Genomic DNA, 15,981 nt, shown 5'->3' with positions numbered 1-15,981 from the left:
CCCAGGCAGCTCCTCCTCTGAGGGACTCTGGACTGGGTCTGCCATCTGGTGGCAGCTCCGGGGATTGGACACCTCACTTCTAGGTCATCAGAAGGCCTGTACCTTGAGCTTCCTTTTTCCTTTGCGTTTTTGCTCTGCTGGGCCAGGCCCTCATCTTTCTCATATATGAGTATATATTCCTTAACCTCATTTCCTAAGCCTATTTCTTATGCTGTCCTTACCTTGTTATCTTAAGAAAACATCTCTCCTTGTCTTTTCCTTTTCTGTTTCACAGGGAGAACTTAAAAAAAAGAAAAAAAAAAAAAAAGAAAAAGGCATTCTAGAAAAAAGAAGACATCCTGAAAGGCCACTATCCATCCACCTCTAACAGTCTTATGGTTCAAGAGCTCACCATCGGAAATTTTCATCAACTCTAACCATTCTCATATCAAAGTTGCTTTTTTCTCAGAACCACTGTTCATATTTTTAAAATTAGGACTCCCACTGCAACAAAATTGTTTTCACATACCAAATATACACTTCTTGATGAGTGGGCTGCTTTTATTTTCCCTTATATATCCCTGTATTCCTAAAGTTCTCTAAAATGAATGCACTAATATAAGTAGGAAACAATGTTATTTAGAAAGGGAGAACAAAAAAGAGCTTTACAGCAAATAGGCCTTTCTGCATTTTTCTTTTACTTTTTCCTTTAATATTAGTTTGTGCTTTTCCAAGTTTTCTAAAAGGTGCATTTTTTTTAAGTTTTGGGTTTCAATTCCAGTGAGCATACAGTTGTATCAGGTGGAGGTGTGAAAAACAGCATGTTTTTAATATAAACAGGAAAATACAGTAAGTGTCAGGGAAGAAAGGGTGCTTAGAGGTAAACAGGACCATCAGAAAAGTGGTTAAACCAGGAGGTGAGAGACACAAGCTATCTGAAGCAAACTATTGGTAAGAGACCTGGACTTGTAATTAAGTGCTGGTGGCTCTGTAAGCAATCTGTGATTGCAGGAGGGTTTTCCCATGGCTCCTGAAGCCATATCTGTCTTGAGTTTAACTTGTCCTTGGCTTCACGATGATTTTCATCTTTTTTTTTTTTTTTTTTTGAAAATGGAAGCCTGCTTTTATTGATGCACACATTGACGGACTTGCGATTGGAAGGGGTGGTGACATTAACATGACTCTGGTGGTTAACGCAACGGAAACATGAGGGCAGGAGATGGCTTTGCAGGGACATGATGCCTTCATAAGTTAGGGAAACGGACTGCTAGCTGGCTGCCCTTTCATTTCATGTTCTTCACAAACTCCTCTTCCTTTTTGATGGAGGCCTTCAGCTCGGGGATGGCTTCTGCTATCATCTTCTCTTCAAAAGGGGAGATCTTGCCAATGCCTAGATTCTTCTCGATGCCCTTTTTCCCCAGCAGTAATGGTGTGGATAAATAGGCACAGTCTGCTTCCTGGGATTTAACAAAGGAACATTCGACAACTCCTTCCTTCCCATTCATTGCATCCACAAGGGAGAAGACAAACCGAGCTCCAGCGTATGCCATGGACAGGGTGGCAGAGCCTGCTCCAGCTTTGGCCTTCACCACCTCCGTGCCGGCCTCCTGAATCCGCCCAGTGATGGCTGTCAGCTGGTCCTGGGGAAGGTCCACCTTGGGAGTGCACTGAGAGATCAGGGGGATGATGGTCTTCCCGGCATGACCGCCAATGACAGGAACATTGACTCGTGCGGGATCCAAACCCTTTAGTTCTGCAATGAAAGTGTTGGCCCTGACAATGTCCAGGGTCGTCACCCCGAAGATTTTATTGGGGTCGTAAGCTCCGTGTTTCTTGAAAACCTCCGTTGCAATTGGGATGGTGGAGTTGACCGGATTTGAAATGATGCAGATCATGGCCTCGGGGCAATGCTGGGCGCAGGCAGCAGTCAGGGTGGCCACAATTGAGGCATTGATGTTGAACAGGTCATCCCGTGTCATGCCTGGTTTTCTTGGGACTCCAGCTGGAATAACCACCACATCGCAGCCTTTGAGGCAATCCGGCAGCTGCTCAGGTCCGAGGTAGCCTTTCACGGTTGCTCAGATCTGCGGCCACTCCGGGTGTATGAGCAATATCGTAGAGGGTCAGGCGGCTCACTAAGGGGCTGTTCTTGAGAAGCAGCGCAAGGGGCTGCCCAATTCCTCCGGAAGCCCCAAGCACAGCTACTTTAGCATTGTTCTGGGCCGAGGTGCTGAAGCTGCGGCGGAGAGCGGCGCCGGCAGGGCGGGCGAGGGCGGAGAGCATGGTTGGTTGGAGCGGGCAGGGAGCCGAAGAGCAGGCGCAGGAGCCGGCGGCTGGCAGGTGACACCCGATTTTCATCTTCTTGAGCAGAAGCAGGAATGGGGGCAGGCTGCTACCTGGAGAACGATTTACTTTGCCCATCAATTTATTGAGATCCTCTTAACTGCGAATGCCGGGTACACGGTGGAGAAAGAGCCTGAGAGTTACATGGTCCCGAAACACATTACCTACAAGCTCGAACATATCTACCAACAGTTAAGACGGCGCAGTGGCCAGGTACAGGGATCATCAGCAAGGTTTGGCCCAAGCCTCTACTTAGACCAGAATATGGCAACAGCTTCCAGTTGCAAGAGTGAAAATTAAACTCCTCAAAAGGCTTTGTAGGCCAGCCTGGCAATCTGTTTGCTTGTAACTTTTTTTCCTCTCAAAATGCACTCAGCCATTTATTCAGCAAACATTTATTAAGTGCATAGTTATGTGCAAGGTGCTGCTTTAGATAGAAGTATAAACATAACTCCTGCCCTCCAGGTGCTAAAGTCTAGAAGGGGAGATAAGGCATGTATGTATGCAAATAGCTTTCATGTAGGGTGACTGTAGTTTCAACAATGAAGAGTAGTAAGTGAAAAAAAAAAAAGAAACGGAGCTCACATGCCATGTTGCAAAGAGATGCACTGAAGTGGCAAAAAAAAAAAAAGGATTTAAAATCTATGTATTTATTGCTTTTACCTGAATGTTCAGGGAATCAGATACACAAAACACTCAAGCGTAAGGATATTGTCATATTAAAATTGCCTTTTTATACCTAGACTGAAATATTTTTTAAAGAAAAAAAAAAGGTGTTACTATAGTAATAATCTAAAATTATATCACTGCTGCATTTTCTCACCATTCTATTTTTTTTTTCATTATTTATTTACTTGAGAGAGAGAGAGAGAGAGAGAGGACGAGCTGGGGGTGGGGCAGAGGGAGGAGGAGGACAAGTAGACTCCCTGCTGAGCACGGAGCCCATCCTGTGGTGCTTGGGCTGGGGCTTGATCCCAGACTCTGAGATCAGGACCTGAGCCAAAGTCAGGTGCTTAACTGACTGAGCCACCCAGGCATCCCTAAAGTTTTTTCGTTAAAAAGAAATATGTAGTAGCACATAAGAGCCTTTTCATTAAAATACAGTAAAATAGAATTTTACATTTATTGAAAGAACAAAGAAATAGTCATGAGATGTTTTGTTTTCTGTTCCCCTTTTCTTTTCAATCTCAGGAAAAACTGATAGACTCTCTTAGTAAAAAGATTAATCAAGTATACAAAGTCTGCACTGGAGATGCTGATGTCGGCAGCCTCAACCCAGTTCAAAAGCTGGTAAAAGTAGAGTCTCGCCTGGTGGAATTGAGCGATCTCATTGAATCCATTCCCAAAGAAAATGTGGAGGCAATTGAGAGGATAAAACAGAAAGAACGACGGCAAAAGTATAGTCAATGTCTTATGATGGAGGTGTAGTGAATGACTTAATGAGATGAGAAAATATTTTCACTGAGCAAGCCATTACATGGCAAGGATCTCAAGAAAGATGCTGTATATCCAAACCCAGCCCTGCCCTTCTAGAGCTATTATTTCATGTGGGAGACATATTAATCAAATATTCTTATGAGATAATGTGTCATTACCAAGTAATGAGCACTGTGAAGGAAAGAGTTCACCAGAGCAACTGATCTAGTTTGAGATGGGTAAAGGAGTTAAGTCTGAAAAAAATGGATTTTCAGGATGAATATTCACAACTTATTATTTTTGAAGAGCTATCTTGTGGAAGGGGAATTGCAGTTATAGTAGAGGTCCCAAGGCATAGAATTAGGAGCTGTTCACTGCAAGGAGACTATACATGAAGGAATTGTTTGAAAGAGCCATGCAATGAAGGTTTTTCTCAGTGCATAACTGGCAACACTTACACACACAGCATCTACACATTAACTCACTCATTCCTCAAGACAACTTCATGAGGATTATCATCCTTGGAACAGCACTCTGTCCCCACCTCGACACCCATCTCCACATCCTTACCTAACTTGCCTTTCAAGGAGAATGTACTGATTTACAAACTTCCATAGTGAATTAAATAAAGATAACTACCTTTGGGGCAATGATTATAAATATATGATCCCTAGAATAATGTGGCACGTAGACAATGCTTATAGGTGCAATACTGTTCGTGTCCTAACAACAACAAAAAAAGTTAAGAGGCAGACTAACACTATGGCTGACCTGCTTGGCTTCAATGCAGGTTCTGCCCATTTACAACTTCTGTGACCTTAGGTACAGCACATAATCTCTCCTATGTCTCAGTTATCTGTAAAATGGGCAGTAATAATGGTACTTATCTCATAGGGTTTGTGCATGGCACATAGTGAGTATTCAAATATTAGGTACTAATGTTAGATATTTTGTTATAACTTACCAGTGTACGGGGAGTATTGTTTCCCCCATTTAAAAACAAAGTACAGAATACATTAAGGTGATCCTGATAGGATTTCATTTAATATAAAGGAAAAAATTTTTTAATTATAAAAAAATTACTCCCATAAGATGACCCATGACAGATTACATTAACTTGCATCTTATTCTATGGTAGGAAATATATGCTCATTGAATTGTAAATACAACTTATTTTCAGTAGTGATAAATGAATCTATTTCTAGTTGTTTACCATTATCAAAAAGAGAATTTTGTTTTTTCCTATGGTGTAGAGGTACATTAACAACTCATTTTGCATAAAAAATATTCAGTAAATGTTACTTATAACTGTGTAAGTCCATAAAATAGCTATGACTTCGTGAGGGACTATTCTGCACCAGGCATTGGCCAGACAGTTGACATAGGTCATCTAATTTAATTTTATCCTCACAACAACCCTAAAGAGAAAAAGACAAATAGCAGTTCTTGGTCTTAATTTCAGGAGACCATTCAAAAAGATTAACTGGAAAAGTACACTTTTGTGGCAATTCACTGAACTATATACACTGTGGTTTATGCACTTTTCTGTACCTTATACTTTAGTAAAAGACTAAAGCAGGGGCTGGGTGTTAATTCGAGAGGCCTTGTACACATTAACTGCAAAGTGCTAAAATGTAAGTGGAGTGACAAGAAGGCTTTGCTGAGATGCTTGTTTTAGACCAAGATATGGGTAGATTTTACTCCTTCCAAAATGGTGACTAGCAATTTTCTCCAATTTTAACACAAATGGGACCTGTTGTTGAGATTTCACCTGAATGCTAAAAAACACAATATGGGTGAAGTGAAGGTGAAGTATTATTTTAACTTTGAGAGCTTATAATATTTCATTTATTACTAAAAAATAATGTAGGTCTTTGTTTACTTTCTGTGATTTATAGTTAAAAGAATGTTTTCCGGGATCCCTGGGTGGCGCAGCGGTTTGGCGCCTGCCTTTGGCCCAGGGCGTGATCCTGGAGACCCGGGATCGAATCCCACGTCGGGCTCCCGGTACATGGGAGCCTGCTTCTCCCTCTGCCTGTGTCTCTGCCTCTCTCTATCTGTGTTTGACTATCATAAATAAATAAAAATTAAAAAAAAATAAAAGAATGTTTTCCTTTTTTGACAGGTTACGTGAAGAGAAAATGAAAGAAAAACAAAAACACCAAGAGGAAAGGCTAAAAGCTGCTCTAGAAAGAGCAGTAGCACAACCAAAGAAAAAGGTTTGTGTTTTGTTATCAACAGGCCCAACTATGTCAGGATGTGAGCACTTCTGTGGCATAAAAGCAAAATACCAAAATCATGTAATATATCCAGCTTTGATTGATCGCTGATTCCTTGTTACTTGGGAGATAATTCAAATTTCTAGGTCTACAGTTCTCCATTAGACCCACTTTTTAGTAAAAGAAACTTTTCCCCTCTCCTTTTTCTTTAGCTCCAGGTTCATGAAACTGATAATTTTTGCTTTAATTTTTTTGAATAGGTAATAACAAGCATATATCTCAAAGTTCAAAAGATACAACAGTATTTAGTGAAAAGTAAGTTATCCTCAGTTCCCCTCCCTTGATACAACCTCCTAAAAGTTTCATCTGGATCCTTCTGGAAGTATTCTATGTATTTATATATACATTCTCCTTCTTACATGAGCCTTGCTACTTTCAATCAGGCAATGGAGACAGCAAACCCAGAGAACTGTGTATGATTGGAAAGGTCTTCTAATCCTCACATTGTAAAAAATAAGATTAATAGTTGGCATTAAACTGATTTACTCAGAGTCGCTTAGATTTAGCAGCAGGTTCAAGGACCAGAAGTCAAGGTTCTTTATATTCCAAGATTAACTGTCCAATAAGAAGTCTGGGATTGGGCAGTCACTAAGTATATGTGGTTCTTGACTTCCCACTGGGTATGGAGGACATTGTGTTTCTATATACACTACTCTCCTTCCTCTGAAGGGAAGGTTAGGGTCTGAAATAGATTTGGGGAAGCCAATTTCACGGTTATCTGCAAAGCTACTATGGACATTGATTCTTACCATATTAATAGCTAACCTACAGTGAATACTTATTGTGTGCTTCACAACCAGCCTTTTGAGGTAAGTACTTGAAAAAGTTTCTGAAATGTGTTAACTATTAATATGTATGTCAAAAAGTGTTATCTTAATTTGACTTAAATAAGCACTTCAACTTATAAAGAGTCTGACTTCTCTAGGGCAGCTCTTCTTATAAAGACCTGCCCTCTTTCTTCCAAAGGAGTATTACCCTTCCATGTATACAAACTACTATTCACTAAGCTCACCAAACTGAAATGATTATTTTTAATATATCCATCACCTTTCCTTCTAGACTGTGAGTTTTTACGAACTTTGTGTCCCTAAGGTCTGGCACACAGTGGATATTCAATAAATGCTTATTAAATTAGCAGACTAAAAATGAGAGTGAAAACTAAAATGGGAAGATGGATGAAAAAAAATGCCAATTTGATCAGTTGACAATGTACGAAGCCTCTGACAGAAGTTCTTATCCAGTCAGGGCACTTCATTACTGGCAATTTTCTCAGGCAGTATTAATGACAAAGATTACCAAAAGATTGTTGACAGAGAAAAATAAATCTGACATTAAATCTGACATTAAGAAAGGAATTCAGGGATTCCAGTCCCTAAGACCATTTTTGTTGATAAAATGATGGAGAAGACTGCTATTCTTAGTTCCCATGGGCCAGGAATGTCAAATTCTGTAATGCAGGGTACAGTCTCACATGATAGGACCCCTTTTGAAACACAGTGGAGATGTTCCATCAATCTCATTTTCAACAGAAAAATATACTCATCTGTTTCATTTACTAAACAAATTCAGATATAGAAGCAAAACCAAAGTAAATACATGAAGAAGGAAGGAAAAGACTAAAAGAGAGAAATAATGAATAGTATAATATACTTGAGTATATGCCCCACAGAATGAAAAGATATGAATTAAGGGATTTCCCTAAGCCTTTCCTGGTGGGAACACATCTAAGAGCCAACAGGATTATTAGTGTTTAAGAAGAGGTACATGGTTTTTCAAGTTTTTATCTAACAGAATTTCTAAATGCCAGTCAACTGGTGTTCAGCAGAGAAAAGTGATCTCTTCTAACCAATGGAGGAAAAACTTGCTATGGCACTGAGAAATGAAATGTTGGCCTTAAACATGGTGCTTTTCCAGGCCAACTATATCTGAAACACAGGCTTTTTGATGATTACCTAAATCTCCCAACTTTCCCATAAAACCTAACTGCTCTGTCTCCTGCAAACTGTGGTGCTCTATTTGTTAATTTTTGCCTAGCAAGTCGCACACCCATTAGGTTATCAATCCCTTTGTAACGGTAATTATTTACTATTTTAAGCCAGGTTATTCCTTGGAAAAATCAAGTTGTTATTATTTTACTTATAATTCCATTGAAAATAGTATGCTAAAAATATTAAGTATTTTTCTTTTATTTCAGCTGGGAAGACAACTTGTCTATCGCTCAAAACCTCCATCTGGTAACAAACATGAACTACTTTTAGTCAAGGATACAAGAACAAAATCACTAGAGGAAGAATATTTTTTCACTTGAATAGGAGCAGTAAGACATTCATTACCAGAACGTTCTAGGCATATTCTGTAGATTCTGGTTTTCAATATTGGCAATATTCTGCCCCATATGCTGGCCTAACCAATTTGAGGAAGACAGGCACTTATTCTAGCGGTTATAGGATTGGGAAGGAGTTTTCTTTTGTTGAAGCTTTTTAGTATCATATACTAAGTACAATTCCATATAGCTAAACATTTATATCTCAGTTGCCCCAGTTGGGGATACACATCCAAAGTTTACTTTATTGGTGTAACTATGTGGTGAATGGCCATTGAGTTGCAATACTGGCATTCTGACAACATGGGACTTTAAATGATTAGTTAACTAATTTGTTTTTAATCAGTCCACAGTTCATAGTATACTTTTATCACTGTGGAGTATACATTTTAAGGATGTATAACTCTAAAACATCTAAATGGTTTTGAAGAGCTTAAAACTTAAGCGAAACCACTAGTATATTCTCAGAATATAACTGCGAGACTGTTTTTTTTGTTTGTTTTTTGTGAGACTGGTTTTTAATTAACATTAAGGAGTTCTGTTCAGAACACTTAATTCTCTTAAGTGAACAAACCATATGCCTTCAGCCTAAACATCAGTTCACAATTTCTGTTGTGCTCTATATCCACAATCATTTTAATTTTCAGGTGATATTTCAATTTTCGATATAACACGTACGTTATTAGCTTACACTGACATAGAATTAACATGTAATTTGTTGACTACTGAGTAAAACAGTATATAATTAGTTCTAAGAATATATTTAACTTTATACCTGTCAAGCTGTTTCAAAAATAACTTTAAAAGAAACAGCTGTTCTTAAAAGGTCTCAGTTAATATATAATCACAAAAAAGGGCTGAAATTCACCTTCATAAATGTTTATGAAGCATATAATTTTCCCCTATAGAAAAAGAATACTGAGCTTACAAAAGAAAACCAACTCGAATGAAGTTGAGTGGCTCTTAAAGTATTACTCCTTTGAATAATCTTTCTACTGTTTCAACATTTGAACTCTGCATTTAAAATATCTGAATATGAATAGTTCATGAGTCAAGTTGAAAAAAAAAAGTTTATTGTCTAGAAATATATATAAAAAACATTCCCCACAAAAGATGCTATTCTCTCATTTCTCCATCTTCTTCCTCTTCTTCAACACCCCTGATATAAAGGACATTATTACACCTGTAAATAAAAAAACAATCCATTTTGTTGTTCCCATCCAAAAACCACATTAAAATCTAAATTACTATTGCTAGATATTTTTGATGACAAAAATAGTGAATGCTAAATTTAAAATATATCACTTCATTCTTTTTTAAAAAATGTTTTACTATTGATTTGTTAAAAAGCAAATGTCACTTATTTACTACCTGAATGTTTTATAAAATAGTATCTTTATGATCTTCCATAAGGCATGAGTCAAATTTGAAGGTGTGATGCTAGTTCAAGAAAATGAACGTACAAAAAAATCCCTAACAGCAGCCAGATCCAACTAAAATTCAAAACCAAGCTCTTGCAACTAAAACCACTGAAAAAGGTTAGAGCTAAGAGCTAGAATTTAGTATTAACACTAGAAAAATCTGAAAGATGAATAACTCCCAAAACATTCCATCTTCTTTGACAAGTTTAAGGACTTCAAAACTCTTTAAGTCTAATTGTAGAATATTATGTTAAATTAACAGTAATTTTTAAATTCTGAAATTGAGGCACTAGTCGATTTAAATAGGTATTTCCAGTGTTCTCTTTACATATACTGCTGTTTTGTTACCTTATTAAAACTTCACCCAAATGTCCAGACAACGCTCCATCTATGTATTCTTCTGTGTTTGCAAGCTTTAAAAAAAAAGAAAATATATTAGCGTATTAACACAGGGAGAAAATAATGTAACACTATCTAAAATATTAGGTAATACTGGTGAGAGAACTTATTAACTGAGACCTTTCTATACCAACAACTCACATTTATCTATAATTAATAGATTAGCCGCCTTCTACTATTGTAGTACTTTTTGGGTTTCACATAAACATTCCGTAAAGTTAACATCGATGGATGTAGAATATATAATAAAGCTTGTTTCAACAATTTTTAAAAATTTCTGTTATGTAACACTTCTTTCTATTAGACATTAAAACGATATGTAGAGGAAGACAATTTCCAATTTATGAATAAGTTGCAATTTTAAAAGTTTTCCAAAAATCCAGTTACATAAAGTTACAAAATTCAGGGTACAAAATCTATGGCTAAAATATCAAATACTTTTATATTAATCAACACCCAAACCAAAGGATGGAATAAGAATTTTTTAAAATTATGTGCACATAAACAGCAAAATAAGTTCCTAAGAGAAAGTTAAACAATTCAGAGTGACCTTTATAGTTACTTCAGGAAACTAATTTTTACATTAAAATGTTTAGATTTCCTTCTGCATACAAGTAATAAACTTTGTTATTTTAAAAAACACAATCATGGGCAGCCTGGGTGGCTCAGCGGTTTAGCGCCGCCTTCAGCCCAGGGCATGATCCTGGAGACCCAGGATCGAGTCCCATATCAGGCTCCCTGCATGGAGCCTGCTTCTCCCTCTGCCTGTGTCTCTGCCTCTCTCTCTCCCTCTCTGTGTCACTCATGAATAAATAAATAAAATCTTAAAAAACAAAACAAAACACAATCATTTAAAAGGGCCTCTAGGACTACCATTCCAACCTTATTATTCTTCTTCCCCTAAGTCATTCTGCTTTTGCCTTGCCATGCCTTGAACACACCAAGCAAGTTCCTGCCACAAGGCTTGTGTACTTGCTGCTCCCTCAAACTGAGATATGCTCTTTCCAGATACTCTCTTCAGTTGCTCACTCAATCCTGTTCTTTGCTTAAATTTACTTCCTCAGAGAACCTTTCCCTAGCTATCCTAACACTGCACATTCTTGTCAATACCCCGTTTCTGCTTTTTTTCTCCATAGTATCTATCATTACCAGGTATCACATTATATTACCATCTCCCACTACCACAACATAAACTCCTTGGAAGTAGGGACTTAGTTTTGCTCATTGGTTTATTCACAGAGCCACGGACACAATGGGCTTTTAAAAAATATTCACTCAATAAACAAACTTAAGAACATCATTAATGTGGTTACTCAGAGACACTTCACAACTCCGGCAGGCTCACCATGAACTATGATACTTCTAAAACCAAATATGTGGTGGATATTCTTTATTTCTTTCTTTTATTGAAATGTAATTCCCATAGCATAAAATTCACTTTTATAGTATATAAGTCAGTTTTTATTTTAAAGACTTTATTTATTTATTTATTTGAGAGAGAGAGAGAGAGGCAGAGGCAGAGACACAGGCAGAGGGAGAAGCAGGCTCCAAGCAGGGAGCCTGATGTGGGACTGGATCCCGGGTCTCCAGGATCACACCCTGGGCTGAAGGCAGGAGCCAAACCACTGAGCCACCCAGACTGCCCTAAGCCAGTGGTTTTTAATGTATTCATAAAGTTGTATAATCACCATCACTATCTTAAGTCTGAAACATTTTCAGCAGAATGATATACTCTTCTGATTTTTCTATGGCTTTGGTAAATGATTCCTGCTTGAGGAATTTTCCAGGCCAAAACCATGCTCTATAAGAACTTTGGGGATCTAAGCATCGTTTGTTCAAGTGGTAACCTCTTAAGGAAAATCTCAGCTTTTTGCCTACATGTACCCCTGTGAGCATTCTTCCTAGTACTACCAGTATACTCGGGAGTCATAGTTGGAATGACCACCCATCTAAGTAACTTCTAAAAATCCATCTGCCATTAGTCACATAAATACCTATGCTTCAGGAATATGTAACTTCAAACTCTTTTCTCAAAAACCTGGCAGGAAACTACTACAATTAAGCAACGAAGAAAACATCCCAGTCTTTGGGCAAAGGACATGAACAGGCATTTCTCCAAAAAAGATATATAGCCAATAAGCACATAAAAATTGCAGATATCACTAATTGCAGATATCACTGGGGAAATGCAAATCAAAATAATGAGATATTTTATACTTATTAGGATGGCTATTATCAAAGAAACAGAAAAAAACAAGTGTTGGTGGGGAGACGTGAAGAAAGCGGAACCTTTATGCTTTGCTGATGGAATGTAAAATGGTACATCTGCTATAGATAACAGTATAACAGTTCCTTAAAAAAATGAAAGAAAACAATTCCTGTATGATCCAGCAATTCCACTTCTGGATATATATCAAAAGAAGCAAAAGCAGAACCTCTAACATAGATTTGTACATCCATGTTCATTGCATTATTCACAACAGCTGGAAGGTGGAAAACAATTCAGATGTCCACCAACAGAACAATGGATTAAAATGTGCTATACATATACAGTGGAATATTATTTCAGTCATTAAAAGGAATGAAATTCTGGTACATGCTACAATATGGATGAACCTTGAAAACATTATGCTAAATGAAAGGAGCCAGACACAAAAGGACAAATACTGTAGAATTCCATGTGAGCTAGAACAGAGAAAGAATAATGTTTACCAGAGGACAGGGGAAATGAGTATGAGTATTTTTTAATGAGTATAGTTTCAGCTGGGGATGATATAAGAATTCTGGAAATGGGATAATGGTGATGGATGCATAATAATAATAATAATATGAATGTACTTAATGCTACTGAGTTCTACACTTGAAAATGGTTAAAGTGGTAAATTTTATGTTAGATAGATTTTACCACAATTACAAAAATAAAACAAGGGGTGCCTGGGTGGCTCAGTCGGTTAAGCCACGTTAAGCATCTGACTCCTGATTTCAGCTCAGGTCATTATCTCAGGGTCATGAGATGGAGCCCTGTGTTGGGCTCCAAGCTCAGTGAGGAGTCCGCTAGAGATTCTCTCTCTCCCTCTTCCTCTATCCCACCCCTACTTCTACACTCTTGCTCTTTAAAATAAATAAATAAATCTTTAAAAACCAAAACATCCTGTTCTAAACATTTACAGAAGCCAGCTTAACAGGCATTCAGTCAGTTCAAGAAATGCTCAAGAAATGCTTTTATTGAATTACTTTTTGTGTCTTTTGCATTCATTCAAAGATTTAAGAAATTTGCTTGAAAAATTTCAGAGCTAAATGTTGAAAGAGTTTTGCTTTTTCTGCAAAAAAAAAAAAAAAAAAAAGAAAAGAAAACAAGAAACTTATTTGTGTTTCCCTTATGCCACTGTGACTCAAATATCGACGTCCTTTTTATTTTAAGCACTAGAAGTCAATTGTATGGCTGGATTTTGGTTTTGTAAGTCTTGTGCAAAGTTTATCACTCTCCCTGACCTTGACTTTATTTCCGAATGTTTTATGTTTGTCAATTTGTTTAACTACATTCTTATAAATCACAATCAACCTTTGAGGAGTTAAGGTAAAGTAAAATAAATACAATTTAATGATCCTTCTCTTTGTAACTTACCTGCATGTTCATATAGCCATCTACAGATACGAGGTAGCCTTTGTACTCCATTCCCCACTTCAGTTTCACCATTACTGGCTTTCCTGTTAATCCATTCAGAAAAGGTTTCGGATTGAGAGGCAAACTCTGTGCAAAGAACAAAAACAGGACTCAATTACTTTGCATTAGCTCAGTTTCCATTACCTACTCTCCTCTACCAAATCACCAATATTTTATGGTATCCAAATAAAGCAAACTTTTGACTCGCTCACTTTACTACTTTTATTTGTTGAAAAGCATAGGAGAAAATAAATACCCAGTTAGTCAATTTCATTAAGTATTCACTTAAACAAGGAGCACCTACTATACAATACTCATTGTTCCAGGCTACAAAGAAACACAGGTAATAAAAGTAGTCGGGGGGGGGGGGGTGGTGGTGGTGGTGAGCAGACTGTAGTCCTTGTCCTCAAGAAGCTCACAGTGGGAAGGAGGCAAAACAAGTAAGATTTACACTGGGATGTATGAAGAGGAGATATGCTATGTATATGGGTATCAAATCAATCCAGAGTCCAAAGGAAAGTTTGCCTGAAATAAGTAATGGCTCCATTTTAAAGGGTGAAAGATATCTCTAGAGAGAAAAGGAGGCTGTTCCAGGTAGAGGAGGTTACCTACGTAAAAAGAGGGAACAGTGAAGCAACAAGGCCATCTCAGGGACACACAATTCGGTGATGTCAGAGCCCTGAACGTGAGGCTACAAAGGGAAGGAGGGAGCAGATGGCATTTGACAATCTTTCACTGGAATTCCAGGAGTTAGATCTGGTGGGTCTTACTTGATTTAGCAAAGCCGCCTATACTCATGGGCAATTACTCAGTGTTGGTTTATTCAGCAAACCAGTAGTATTCCCCCGGTGAATTCAGACTTTTCCTTCCCTCAACTGCTCTCCCATTCTCCCATTGGCCCAAAGAAAGAAAAGAGCCAAGAAACTTGATTACTAAACCTCTTTCAGATAACCATATTCAGAGTGATCTCCAAGAACGTGGGGGCGACTGCAATAACCTAACGGGTCTTCAGTTTTCACTCTTGTCTTTCTCCAACTTATGCACATGGCAAGTATTTTTAGCTTAAAATGCTTCGATGGCTTTCACCTGCACTTGAAGTAAAATCCAGACCTCCTAACACGACCTAAGAGGTCTTCCCGACCCTATCTCATAACCAGCTCCTGCAAGCCCCCGCAGCTTTGTGTCAATTCCTCCCAACTGCTCAAGGTTTCTTTCCAGCTTTGGGGCCTATGTTCCTGTCCCCTGTTTCGTACACTCTTCCTCTTGCTCTCTGAGGGGCTGGCTTTCATATTCCGCATCATTTAGGTTTCTGGTTTCTGCTTAAATCCTCCGACCAGGGACGCCACCCTGACTGATGGTACTCTTCTCGTGTACCATCGCGCATCCTCGCAGCATCCTGTTTGCCCTCTTCTTAGCGCTTCACGTTATTTGCGATTACGTGTTTATGTTATCCTCCGATAAAGTCTGTCTCTCCTACCCAACTGAGTAAATCTAGAGCAGGGTCCGCGTCAGTACTTTTCACCTTATGTTCTGACGCCCACAACAGTCCTCCGGTAGGTAGCGTGAGCGAAAAAAAAAAAAAAAAAAAGAATTTGCTCAACGAACAAACGAAGGCTCCAAAGCTCGGGCTCTGTATTCCGGAGGGCTGCGGGGCTGGGAATCCCAACACGATGGAATGAGAGAAAGCCGACTGTCGGAGTAGGATGAGACTTAAAACCGCTTCGTCTTTACCCCGACCCTGTGGTCCCAGGCAGCAAGGATACGTCAGGCTCACATTCGAACGAAGAGGGGAAGGAAGCGCATCGGAGGAAGAGCGCGCGCCTCGGGTCCCCAGAGCAGGGAGAAAAGGGGGCAGGCAACCCGGTGCGCGGCTCCTCACGCGGATGAATGGGGAACGCGCGAACCAACTAGCAGGCCGGGCGAGTCGCGTCCCCCGCTCTCCCTTGCTCGCTAGCGGCTCCGGTCCTACTCCGCCTCCTTACCATTGCGACCACAAGCCAACGCTGCAGGCCGCTCGCCGCCGACCCAGCTGTAGTCCGTCCCTCGTGACGGGAGAAACTCCGGCCCGGCGCGAACCGCGAAGCTTCCAGAGAAATGGCCGCCAAACAGCAGCGTGACCTTTCCCCTCTAACTACAGGCCTCTCGGCTTCTGTGATT

At 39.0% G+C, this 15,981-nt stretch overlaps 2 protein-coding genes across 9 annotated transcripts in view; one reads left to right on the top strand and one right to left on the bottom strand.

Annotated features, from left to right (window-relative positions):
• CCDC38 (coiled-coil domain containing 38) overlaps positions 1 to 10,434 on the top strand; it is a 47,345-nt gene extending 36,911 nt beyond the window's left edge. For 3 of the 8 annotated variants that reach the window (XM_077845882.1, XM_077845879.1, XM_077845881.1), the window contains 4 exons: positions 2,350 to 2,535; positions 3,514 to 3,719; positions 5,864 to 5,957; positions 8,212 to 10,434. In XM_077845882.1, the coding sequence (XP_077702008.1) occupies positions 2,350 to 2,535; positions 3,514 to 3,719; positions 5,864 to 5,957; positions 8,212 to 8,325 (600 nt within the window). In that variant the 3' untranslated portion in view covers positions 8,326 to 10,434. Of the gene's footprint in view, positions 1 to 274; positions 1,850 to 2,349; positions 2,536 to 3,513; positions 3,720 to 5,863; positions 5,958 to 6,217; positions 6,273 to 8,211 lie in introns of those variants that run through there. The other 5 variants (XM_077845880.1, XM_077845887.1, XM_077845883.1 and 2 more) reach the window with 5 other exon arrangements.
• On the bottom strand, positions 9,392 to 15,941 carry SNRPF (small nuclear ribonucleoprotein polypeptide F). The gene is made up of 4 exons (XM_077845892.1): positions 15,807 to 15,941; positions 13,786 to 13,911; positions 10,110 to 10,174; positions 9,392 to 9,523 (listed from the first exon to the last, which is right to left on the bottom strand). Exons 1-4 carry the CDS (start codon positions 15,807 to 15,809, stop codon positions 9,457 to 9,459), a joined length of 261 nt encoding a protein of 86 aa, XP_077702018.1. The 5' UTR covers positions 15,810 to 15,941; the 3' UTR covers positions 9,392 to 9,456.
• Between the last annotated feature and the right edge of the window lie 40 nt (positions 15,942 to 15,981).

Source organism: Canis aureus, chromosome 13 (genome assembly GCF_053574225.1).
Source record: "Canis aureus isolate CA01 chromosome 13, VMU_Caureus_v.1.0, whole genome shotgun sequence".
NCBI classification, from domain to species: Eukaryota; Metazoa; Chordata; class Mammalia; order Carnivora; family Canidae; genus Canis; species Canis aureus.
Note: the sequence above shows the minus strand (reverse complement) of the source record. Positions and strands in the feature narration are given on the sequence as shown.